General features: G+C 35.7%; 1 protein-coding gene across 2 annotated transcripts in view; it reads left to right on the top strand.

Annotated features, from left to right (window-relative positions):
• Positions 1-2,828: 2,828 nt before the first annotated feature.
• adam15 (ADAM metallopeptidase domain 15) overlaps positions 2,829-12,956 on the top strand; it is a 48,245-nt gene continuing 38,117 nt past the window's right edge. For both annotated transcript variants that reach the window (XM_008298639.1, XM_008298638.1), the window contains exons 1-2: positions 2,829-3,476; positions 5,993-6,084. In XM_008298639.1, coding sequence (XP_008296861.1) covers positions 3,314-3,476; positions 5,993-6,084 — 255 coding nt within the window. In that variant the 5' untranslated portion in view covers positions 2,829-3,313. The remainder of the gene's footprint in view (positions 3,477-5,992; positions 6,085-12,956) is intronic.

Here is a 12,956-nt window from a genome sequence, read left to right as displayed (position 1 = left end):
TGTCTCTTTGTGTTTGTTTTTAATCTCTTCGAGGCTGTTTTGTGTCTTCTTGTTTTGAAGTCTTTTTATGGTCATTTGGTCTCCTTTTTCTTTTGTGTCTTTTTGTGTGTTTTTTTTCTTCATTGTGGTCATTTCTGTCTCTGTGGTCATTTTGTGTGTCTTTATGGTAACTTTGTGTCTCTTTGTGGTTGTTTTGTGTTTCTTTATGGTGGTTTTGTGTTGTGTTTTGTGTCTGTTTTGGACATTTTGTGTCTCATTGTGTCTTTATGTGTTTCTCTGTGGTGATCTTGTGTCTCTTTGTGTTTGTTTTTAATATCTTTGAGGCTGTTTTGTGTATTCTTATTTTAAAGTCTTTTTATGATCATTTGTTTGTTCATTTTTTTTTTTCCATCATTGTTGTCATTTTGTGTGTCTTTATTGTAGCTTTGTGTCTCTTTGTGATTGTTTTGTGTCTTTTTTTTCCATAATCATAGCAGTAAAGAAACCAACAGCTGCCATATCAATGAAACTTTCACTTTCATTTATCCCAGACCACAACCAAGCAATCATTTTGTATTCTTATATCTACATTTTACACATATTTTATCTATACATATATGAAAGAAGGGCTCAAATCCTGAAAATCTTACTGACAAGTTGTCCAGAGGAACAACATCTCTAATGGCAGCAAATGTCCTCACTGATCATTAAATGCTCATTTTTCAGACCAACTGACAGGAAGAGGTTAAATCCGCTGAGGAAATACCCTCTAAGTGTGTGTGTGTGTGTGTGTGTGTGTGTGTGTGTGGTGTGTGTGTGTGTGTGTTTGTGTGTGAGAGTGTGTTTGTGTGTGAGAGTTCGTGTCAAATCAAATCATACAGGTGTATTAATACTGCATCCAGTGATCATTTTCAGAGTAAAAGCCATGTTTATGTGTGTTTAGAGGAGGAGCTCTGGAAGATCTTGGTGAGATTTCTTTTGTTTCGACCTCCTATCTGAGCTGTACTATGATACAGAACTATTTTGAACACTGCTGGTTTGTCTCAATCTAACAATCACCATTTGATAAAATAATAGGTGTGTAAGCAAAAAAGACAAATTGTTTTGTAAAAATAATTCCAAAACATACTCCTAATTTATTACTCCCTTAAATAATTTCCTTCCATTAATAAGCTGATTGTTAACGAAGAGAAAAATGGAAATAGGGTCATTTTCTAAATGTGGTTCACCAAGCAACAATATGACAACATTGCAGCATATTTTTCTGCTGACATGAGTTCCTTATTGAATTTTTTTTTTTTTTTTACCTCTCTCATAAAGAATGATGAAGCGTCTTGTTCTAAAAAGAAAAGTTTCTCATTAAAATTTTATTGTAGAGAAGTAGCATTTAGTCAGAAAAGAGAAAACTTTATCAGTTTATATATATATTGTTGCTAATATATTACATAGGTGGCAGCAAAACACTAAAACACAACATCTATCAAAATAATATTGTCAGAAACTATTGTGTTAATGAATGTTGTAATAAGAAAGTTGTTTCCTTCTGACATAATCTCATCCTAATAAGAAAACATCACACAAAAAAGAGATGATTTTCTTGATAAAATTTGATGTGTTTGTTGTTTCAACATCATGAGAAAAGCTCTTGCACAATTTATAATCAGGATATACAGTATATCAATTACAGTCATCCTCAAATTTATTCATACCCTCCTATTAAAGAAGGGGGGAAAAAACAGCTGTCACTGAAATAAGTTGAAATTGACAAAAGTAGTAACAAATAAAAAAATTAATGAACATCATGACATTGCTTTTGAATTGTGGTTCAACAGAAATATTAAAAAACACACAAGCAAACAAGCATGCTGGGACCCGTAAGCTTATATTTTGTTGAACAACCCTTTAAGCCAATCACTGCAATCAAGTGTTTTCTGTAACTCTCAATCAGACTTCTGCACCTGTTGGCAGATATTTTGATTTTGGCCCACTGCTCATCAGCAAAGTGCTCTAATTTATCCAGGACAGCTTTGTTTTTGTTGTTGTTGTTGTTTTTTTTTTTGTTGTTTTTGTTTTTTAAATGATCCTTTTCAACCACAATTCAAAAGCACTGTCTTATTTCACAAAATTTTAATTTAACAATTTACTATTATTACATTTTTCCGTTTCTAGTTATTTGAGTAACTATTGTGAATTTTGCCTTTTCTCTAATGGAAGGGTACGAATACATTTGAGGACGACTGTATATGAGCTTATAATAAAATATTGTTTTCATTAAAATGAAATACTTTTTTCATTTACATTTTTCTACCGTACATTTTTATATTTTAAAGTATTGAACAGTTCTACATTTGTTAAAGTAGATTTGTATATTTTATTGTATGGTATATTTTTATATTGTAGTTTTTATGTATTTTCAGGTTGGTACTTTAATATAGTTGTTTTAAGTTTGTTAGAGTATAGTATACTTTTTTTGTAACTTTTTTTGTAGTTTTTATGTTTTATGGCATAGTTTTGTATAAGAGTTTTGATACATTTTGTAGTATATTTTATTTTGAGATCCTTATATTTAGCAGGTTTGCATATATTTGTTGTATGGTATATTTTAAATGCTGTTATAGTGGTTTTAATATATTTTATAGTGTGGAGCATGGTTTTCTGTAGCAGTTTAAAAAAAAAAAAAATTTTTATAGTATATTTCTTTAAATATGTTTTAGCCTAGTGCACTTTTTTATATATCCTTATATAGCAGTTTTATACATTTTTGTAATGTAGTTTAATATATTTACACAGACTGGGATGCAAATTCGTTCATGCGACTCTTATTTTGAAGGCCTCCTCGCAGCGTCCTCAGCCTCCATCTTGTTTAGTCCGGCTAGCTTCACGGAGCCCGATGACGTCTCCGTTAACTCCCGGTATAAACACGGGTGGTCCGGTGTCCTCCGTTAATGAGCCTCGTTCAGGCCTCCCAGCACAGACAAGCTGAGCTGTCCGGTGAACGGACGAAGTCAACCGGCCCGGAGTTTACCGAGAGCTGACGGTACTTTTGGCCGACAGCATACAGTTTTCACCGGAGCTACGCAGATAACGGTCCGGACCGGAGGACCGCGCGGGCTGCCAGCTTCACTACTGAAAGCCGAATTAACGGACACTCCCCCGCCTGCGGTCCGGTGTCCTGACGCGCTCTTTGTTGTGGGTCACACCGGGTAAAGAAACGCCATGGAGTTCCGGCGGAGCCTCTCCCGGTGCTCCGACACGGTGAGGTAACCAGAGCGGGACGGGATTTCCTCGTACACACATCAGACAGCAGCAACCTGTTGCCGGTGACGCAGAGAGGATGACCGGACTCCCGCCGCTGCTGCTGCCGCTGCTGCTGCTGCTCTGCGGCCGTGCTGCGTTCACGGTCTGCAGGTCCTTGAACGCAGCGCAGGATGGAGAGCTTCTGGATGAGGACGGACACATGGACGGTACCGACAGTCTGACCGTATCCACAGTGACAGGTAACGGTTGACGTACCGGGAACAGCGAGCTGACGGGTTATAAAGTTAATAAAGGAGTCATTCTACTAAAAAATTTAATTCATCTCACAAGTACCTCAAAGCTGTCAGAGTTTAGAATTGTCTCTCAGAACTCTGACCTCTGACCTCCCTCTGATTTCTTACTTTTTCTACACTTTACACTACAGTAAACCTAATATTTCTACTTTATGTATATTTTACAGTGTAGTAAATTTTATATAGTGCTTAAAGTAGTTTCATAGTATATTTTATTTTATGGTTTTTATATATGTCGAAGTATTTCTCTATAAATATATAGTATATTTTATACAGCAGTTTTTAAGTATTTCATAGGATTGTATTTTGTATGTGTATATTTATTTTGTTCTATATAGTAGTTTTTGTATATTTTATTGGATAGCGTATTTTATATAGCAGTATTTTTAAAAGATATTTTGTAGTATTATATATATACTTTTATATACTAGCTTTTACATGTTTTTATAATATAGTATATTTAAATGTTACAGTTTTAGTATATTTTATAATATGGTATAATTTTGAACATGTTTTATAGTATAGTATACATATGTTATAGTATAATATATTTTAAGATAAGACATAAGATAAAACTTTATTGATCATGAAGGAAATTCTTGTGCCAGATATTGATCAGAAAAACAAATTTTCATAAGAAATGCAGTGCCTGAAAGTAGAAAACAATGAGATAAAAATAAAAAGTAATGCTGCCAGTATTGCAGTTAAGTATTATTAGACATGATAATGAAATAATGAAATGAAATATTGCACCTAAAAAATGATGAACAATAAAATAAAACGTAGTAGTATTTAATATATTTTTTATACAATGGTATATTTAAAATAGTGTTTTAAAAAAATATTTTATAGTACAATACTGTTAATGTAAAGCACTATAAACAGTGAGCTAAATGACATGAATGTAAATTAAATAATTCACCTATAAAATGAAAGGTCACCTCTGTGAAAGTAGAAAAACAGCTTCCGCCTGTTGGAACCTACCAAAGGTTAAAACTTTGGTAGGTTCTCACTGTGACCTTTTACCTCCCTCTAATTTGAGATCTGGCCTGCAGCCTGGAGCTGATTAAGGAGTCTTCAGAGCACGAGTGGGTGTTCCACAACGCTAGAGCTTTGGTTATACTTATACCTTTTGGACGCACTTGAACACCACGGATGTGCAGTTGTTGTTATTTTACTACAGTCTTGTCCATTCAAGAATTTGTTCTTCTACGTATTTCACACATTTCACCTTGCAGACGTAGAAAGAACATCGGTCTCACCAGGTGGAACACCCACTCTCTACACACAACCCTCTTTAGCTGAGCAAGCAACTAGGTTTATTTATACAGCAGCTTATCATACATAGAGGTTACTCAGAATGCTAAACAAGCAAAAACAAAAAAATACAGCTGAATAAAATTAATTTAATCAAAAGCAGTACAGATAAGTTGAATAAAGTGCACACGATTTTTTTTATAGAATGGATAAACTGATTATAACAACAACAAAAAAGGCAAAAGATGAGAAAAACAAAAACATGCAAAAGATAAGGCATACAGAAAAATTGAAAAAGTGAATTAAATGAAGTAAATTAAATTGCAGACAACTTCTATCATTGGCAGTTTAGACCAAACTATTATAAAACTAATCCATTAAAAGTCTTCAAGATATATATATATATATTGAGATCAGACCATTTAGAAACTTATAAAGATTTATTCAAAAAATCTACATGTGAAATAATGACTGCAAGTAAATCCAGGAGCTAGACGCTTCAAAAAATAATGTCTGGGCTCAATAAAAATACAATGATTGCAACAGTTTGCATCACTCTTTTTGAGTTCAGACAACTTCTAATGAAACTATGTTTAACTAACAAATGACACTGAGTTGGAAGAATTAGTGTTTTCTCTTCAATCAGAGGTATTTTGATTACTACTTATTCAATGATTGGTAGCACAAACACAATCTTTTTTGTTGATTAGTCACAAAAATGAAGTTGTTTCAACTAGAATGTCCACATTTTAAGTTTTACAGATTTAATTGGACTAGTTATGAACAGGAGTGTTTCAGTTGGCATAGACTGAAACAAATAAGTTGCTCCAATTAGATTTTCTTCACTAGTTTTTGGCCATGTCGTAGCTTTTTAGAATTGAATTCATTCGACGACATTTTGTCTGATTAGAATTTTTGTTGCCTCGAAAGGAAAAACATCAAACAATAAATTTGAGTTTAAATTAAGCACAATATTGAGTTAATGCAATTACCAACATTATTATGTCAATGCAACCGGTCTGAAGATATTCTGCAGCTGAATTGTAGATTTCTGGAATTAGAAACACATCAACAGTAAAAGTGGCATCTTTGTCCTGAATAATGACAGTGTGAATCTGATGTGAAATGTTAAAGCGACTTGCCGTCTACAACCCTGTACTCCCAGTTCTCCCAGTAAGAAGCTCACTGTGTCTCTGTGTCCTCAGGTGTGGACAGACGGCGGCGCCACCTGCTGGAGAAAACTCATCCCTTTGTCCTGGTGGATGGACAAAGACGGAGTCTCGCCGAAGCGCTGCAGGTCAGAGGAGTGAAACCATTGGTTCTGTACTGGTTTTACTGGTGTGCTGGGTTTTCTGGGCTTTCGCTGGGTTGTAATGTGTTCATCGTGGTTCATTCTAGTGTTACTGGTTTNACACAACACCCATAATCTTATACACACAACAACACACACAGGTACACAAACTGATGCACACAACAACACACACAGGTACACAAACATGTACATATACTCAACATGAACAATTCATACATAGAAAGGTTGGCCTTTTAGTCTGCGTGTCAGTGTGGGTATCACAGCTGTAGGACTCGGCTCAGAGCACAGAGAGCGTCGATCAAAACTCTCATTGACTCCCATTTTATCAAAACTGCAAAACGTTGGGTGAAAATCACAAACAGTGAGTAGCTCTAACCTGCCACTAAATCTGTGTAACACACAGTCCAGACGTGAAAATACTCAAAACAAGGTTGTGCTTTACAAGGTGAAAGATTTTTTCAATACAACTGACAGTTTTTGAGCTGTGACAGTTTATTCGAGGCGTTAATCCTTAGTCTGCTCTTCTGTCTGCACCCAATCGTGTCTGATACTGGTCTAAAAGAAGAAGTACTACAAACATGGCTGCCTCTATCAGCAGTGTATAATGTGTCACTGTGGCTCTATCAGCAGGACATTTCTAACAGCAGCTCTAAGGCAAATCAACACAGCTGATAGTAATGATATTAACAAAGCCTTGATACATGTTCCAACATGTTCTAACTTGTTCTTACATTTTCTAATGTGTTCTAACATGTCCCAGATCAATATCCATCAGCCATGGAGGGTTTACTGTTGGCTTAAACTTCTAAATAAGAATCTCTTCCTGGTAACAGTAGTTTTCAGAAATGTTCTAATTCCTTCTGTTGTTCTCACTGTGAGAAAACAAACAAGGAAAACAGGATTTAAAGAAGCATGGGTGGACCGTGCTGCACTGTCAGCAGTCAGACGAGGCCACAGCAGTGGCAGGATTAGTCGCAGTAACAACAGTCGTTCTTGCGGTAACAACAGCAGTACTTACAGTAACAACAGCAGTACTTACAGTAACAACAGTAGTACTTGCAGTGTTTCACAGTAAAACTTTCAAATACACACACACATCTTTGTTTGGCTTCGAAGGTTTGCCGCTCGCTGTGATGTCACCACATTTTCAGAAGTGATGAAGAAGCAAACATCTCAATCTCATTAACACACACACACACACACACACACACACAGTGTGTTTAAATACTGTGAGCTGCAGTAAATCTGATCTGAGAGCAGATTAATGTAAGAGCATTACAAACTGTGGTCGAGAGACATTCACACAAGCTGAGAGAGAGAGAGAGAGAGAGAGAGCGAGGGAGTTGTGCAGATTCACGTTTAGCCGCTGAGCATGAAAACATATTTGTTGATTAACAAGGATCGATCGATCGATATCGAGCCGGCTGCATGAAGACACCTCAAGTTTCCTTCTTAAGTCGCGTAAGGCTTAATTATTCCTTAAGCGAAGGATTTTCTTCTGCTGCACAGAATCCCTTAAAAGGTTGTCCTTAGTTATGACATTTACTGAACTTATAGAGATTTTACAGCTGAAAACTTGTATAGTTTCTGAATTTGGCAAATACAGAGTACAAAATGGAAGTGAAACGGTAAAAGAAGAGCTAAAGATGATATCAGAAAACAAAGCACAAACTAAAAAGTTAAAAAACAAAAATCAATTCCAGAAGTCTGGACCTGTTAGTTTTTCTTCATTTGTTACTATGAACTTGATCGTGCTGCAGCTCAGACAGTCAGAGAACATCAAGTTACTTACTTTCACTGATTTGAAGCGATTCCTTCAGTATTAGACAGAGATAAGGAGAAAACATTTAATACTTGAGTGGATATTTTGAGGAAACCTGAAGGAAAAGACTTCAGGGTGTTCATTTCTTTTAACTCAGTCTTTGAGCATCATTTCAACGGCAGGCAGACATTTTTGAAACAAGGCAAAACGACAAAAACACAAAATGACAAAGACCAGACAAAACGACACAAATGAGACACAGAGCAACCAAGCTGAGATATGCAACCAGAAAATGAGAAACAAAATGATAAAAACAAGACACAAGATGACAAAGATGAGGCAAAACAACACAAACATTACACAAGACAATCAAATGAGACACACAATGAGAAAAAGGGGACACAAAATCACAAAAACAAGATATGCAATGACCAAAATGAGACACAAACAAGAAAACAAGACACAAAATGACAAAGATGAGACAAAACAACATGAGACACACAGTGACAAAAATGAGACACAAGATGACAGAAAGAAGACACAAGATGGCAAAGACGATACAAAACGACAAAAACAAGACACAGAACAAGTCAAATGAGACACAATGAGGAAAAACGGACACAAAATAACAAAAACAAGATACGCAATGACCAAAATGAGGCACAACCTGACAAAAACAAGACACAAAATGACCAAATGGCACGCAAAACGACAAAAACCCAATACCAAATAGCAAAAATAAGATGCTACAATTTGTTGTTGTTTCGTGTCTTTTCAGAGTCATTTTGTGTATCTTAGTTGTTGTTTTGCTTTGCTGCATGGTCATTTCGTGTCCCTTTGTGGTCATTTGTTGCCTGTTTGTGGTCATCTTGTGTGTCTTTGTAGTTGCTTTGCATCTCTTTGTCAAAGTTTTTCCATCTCTGTTGTTGTTTCATGTTTCTTTGTTGTTGTGTTGTGTCTTTGTGATTTTGTGGGTCTTTGTTGTTGTTTGCTTCGCTGCATGATCATTTTGTGTCTCTTTGTGGTCATTTTTGTGTCTTTGTGGTCCATCTAGCAGCCACTCAGTAGTAAATCATTATTTCATGTTTAGAACCCACCAGCTCCTCTTGTGCTTCATGTTATCAGTGTAATCGGTGACTGGTCTCTCACCTGGTTTAGCTGTTTTCTCTAACTTCAATCTCTCAGGTCAAATCTGTGACTGAAATTGAATTATTGTCTATTTTTCTGCTCGGATCATTCTGCAGAAATGTGAACATCTTGCAGGTACAACGTAAGCTCCTGTGTCTGTCTGTCTTTCCGTTTGTCAGAGGGAGAAGAAGCGAGTCTTGTTTCTCTACAACCTGCAGATCCAGAGACGGATTTCCTTCACCGACAGTAAACACACCGCGGGCCGAGGACCGAGGAGCAGGACGGTGAGTTGACCTCTGGTTTGTTCTGGGTCTATGTGAAGGTTCCTGTATTGGTGCTCTGTTCAGTCTGTTGCTTCCAGCTGTTTAGAATTATTTCCTCTGAGTTGATCAAACCTGCAGCGTCAGACAACAGCAGGATCCAGAGGAGAGATGAAAGCTGCACAGTGTAACAAACAACAGCAGTGACTTCATCAACTACTTAAAATTATAAATGATCAATCAGCATCTGGCAGCAGGTCACACTGTGAACTTTACTTCACCTCACACACAGTCACAGTTTATCAGCCCTCAAATGTTTTGTTTTGTAATTGAACAAAACAGACATCATCTGCAAAATAGCTATTAATTGTTGAAAGAAGTTATTGTTAAAAATTATTTTAAAAATGTTCATTTTTCATGGTGTGTTGTTGCATTAAAACAGAAGTTTTTGATTACTGGAAGGTGCTGATCAAACATTAAAGATGTTTTGTCCCGTCAGAAGACAGTTTGTCTCGTCAGTCTTCTGCCTTTTGCTGCTGTGGTCTTTGTGTCCATTTTTCCCTGCTGTGTGTCTGCAGGTGTTCCAGCGCCTGGTCAGGTGGTGGCGTCGTCTCTGCTGACATCACAGACAGGAAGTGTTGGACTCAGTGGAGATGCACTACACCAGTGGTTAGACAGAGCTCCACCAAAAAACAGAGAGCTGCTGTATAAATGAAAAAACATATAAAAAAAAACGTGTAATGTATCCCAGAACCCTATTGATGTTAAAATCTGTGTTTTTTAACCTGATTTCTAAAAACAATTTACAGATTTTCCCTGTTTTGTTAAGTTATAGACAATATCTAGTAAATCACAGACAAATTATTTATTCACATGCTAACTGTAAAAAAAACAAACAAACAAACAAACAAACAAAAAAACAGGCCAAAAACTGCCAATATTATCCACATTATTTCTTGACCTTCTCAAATAACAATTTCTTCTTTAATAACATTTGGCCATAAATTTAGCTATTTTTACAGATATTTGCAGAAATTTGTAATTACCTATTGATGTATATTAATGATAGAAAAATTTTAAATATTTTAAAAAACTGTGTCAGATTTTCTCTGTTTTGTTAAATTACAGATAATTTTACACATTCTTTTAACATCACAAGTTATACAAAATTAGGGCAAGAAAATATGTTTTAAGAATGTAAAATGACTGTATCTTCATGAGATGACTATGTACTACTTCTTTTTTGGCAATCTTTACATTACCAATTATTTTACTTTTTTAGTTTTTTGTTTGTTTTTCTTTTAATATTGCATTGACCCAAATATAAACTCCAATCACTTAATTAATCAAAGCTGCATAGGAACAGTAGAAGGTTAGTGAGTACAGGCGGATACAACACATGAAAGTGGAGAAACAAACCCACACCAGGACCCTGCTGCAGTGATGAACCCCTGCTGAATGTATTTCATTCACCTTAAAGCATTTGTACAATCAGTTCAGTTACAGCAGGATCCAACTGAGCCGCGAATAAAGACACGATTCAGTCATTAAAGCGTGCAGCAGTAAGTGCAATTAATATGCAGCGCTGTGTGGGATCACACGATCCGATTACGGCCAGCAGAGTTATGTAAGCAGCTGATCCTGAGCAGCGGCACGTGCAGCTTCATTCACAGCTTTAATCTGATCCACAAACAGCAGCAGCAGCAGCAGCAGCAGCACAACGAGCTGACACTGGATCAGTTTACATCAGCACTCCTCTCTCTGAACTGTTTCCGACCCCTCCGACCCATAATCCTCCTCAGTGCACTAATTATTCAGCTGCCATGTGGATCAAACATAAACGTACATTCATTCATTCAAGTTTTATTCATCAGGCCTGAACGACTCATCAATTTCAAATCAAAATTGCACAGAGTTTTGTGTCTCTTTGTGGTTGTTTTGTGTCTATTTGTGTCTTTTTGTGGTCATTTTGTGTCTCTTTGTGATCATCTTGTGTCTCTTTGTGTTTGTTTTTAATCTCTTCGAGGCTGTTTTGTGTATTCTTGTTTTTAAGTCTTTTTATGGTCATTTGGTCTCCTTTTTCTTTTGTGTCTTTTTGTGTGTTTTTTTTCTTCATTGTGGTCATTTCTGTCTCTGTGGTCATTTTGTGTGTCTTTATGGTAACTTTGTGTCTCTTTGTGGTTGTTTTGTGTTTCTTTATGGTGGTTTTGTGTTGTGTTTTGTGTCTGTTTTGGACATTTTGTGTCTCATTGTGTCTTTATGTGTTTCTCTGTGGTGATCTTGTGTCTCTTTGTGTTTGTTTTTAATATCTTTGAGGCTGTTTTGTGTATTCTTATTTTAAAGTCTTTTTATGATCATTTGTTTGTTCATTTTTTTTTTTCCATCATTGTTGTCATTTTGTGTGTCTTTATTGTAGCTTTGTGTCTCTTTGTGATTGTTTTGTGTCTTTTTTTTCCATAATCATAGCAGTAAAGAAACCAACAGCTGCCATATCAATGAAACTTTCACTTTCATTTATCCCAGACCACAACCAAGCAATAATTTTGTATTCTTATATCTACATTTTACACATATTTTATCTATACATATATGAAAGAAGGGCTCAAATCCTGAAAATCTTACTGACAAGTTGTCCAGAGGAACAACATCTCTAATGGCAGCAAATGTCCTCACTGATCATTAAATGCTCATTTTTCAGACCAACTGACAGGAAGAGGTTAAATCCGCTGAGGAAATACCCTCTAAGTGTGTGTGTGTGTGTGTGTGTGTGTGTGTGTGTGGTGTGTGTGTGTGTGTGTTTGTGTGTGAGAGTGTGTTTGTGTGTGAGAGTTCGTGTCAAATCAAATCATACAGGTGTATTAATACTGCATCCAGTGATCATTTTCAGAGTAAAAGCCATGTTTATGTGTGTTTAGAGGAGGAGCTCTGGAAGATCTTGGTGAGATTTCTTTTGTTTCGACCTCCTATCTGAGCTGTACTATGATACAGAACTATTTTGAACACTGCTGGTTTGTCTCAATCTAACAATCACCATTTGATAAAATAATAGGTGTGTAAGCAAAAAAGACAAATTGTTTTGTAAAAATAATTCCAAAACATACTCCTAATTTATTACTCCCTTAAATAATTTCCTTCCATTAATAAGCTGATTGTTAACGAAGAGAAAAATGGAAATAGGGTCATTTTCTAAATGTGGTTCACCAAGCAACAATATGACAACATTGCAGCATATTTTTCTGCTGACATGAGTTCCTTATTGAATTTTTTTTTTTTTTTTACCTCTCTCATAAAGAATGATGAAGCGTCTTGTTCTAAAAAGAAAAGTTTCTCATTAAAATTTTATTGTAGAGAAGTAGCATTTAGTCAGAAAAGAGAAAACTTTATCAGTTTATATATATATTGTTGCTAATATATTACATAGGTGGCAGCAAAACACTAAAACACAACATCTATCAAAATAATATTGTCAGAAACTATTATGTTAATGAATGTTGTAATAAGAAAGTTGTTTCCTTCTGACATAATCTCATCCTAATAAGAAAACATCACACAAAAAAGAGATGATTTTCTTGATAAAATTTGATGTGTTTGTTGTTTCAACATCATGAGAAAAGCTCTTGCACAATTTATAATCAGGATATACAGTATATCAATTACAGTCATCCTCAAATTTATTCATACCCTCCTATTAAAGAAGGGGGGAAAAA

The sequence above is a fragment of the Stegastes partitus genome, unplaced genomic scaffold (genome assembly GCF_000690725.1).
Source record: "Stegastes partitus isolate 25-593 unplaced genomic scaffold, Stegastes_partitus-1.0.2 Scaffold1335, whole genome shotgun sequence".
In the NCBI taxonomy this organism is placed as follows: domain Eukaryota; kingdom Metazoa; phylum Chordata; class Actinopteri; family Pomacentridae; genus Stegastes; species Stegastes partitus.
Note: the sequence above shows the minus strand (reverse complement) of the source record. Positions and strands in the feature narration are given on the sequence as shown.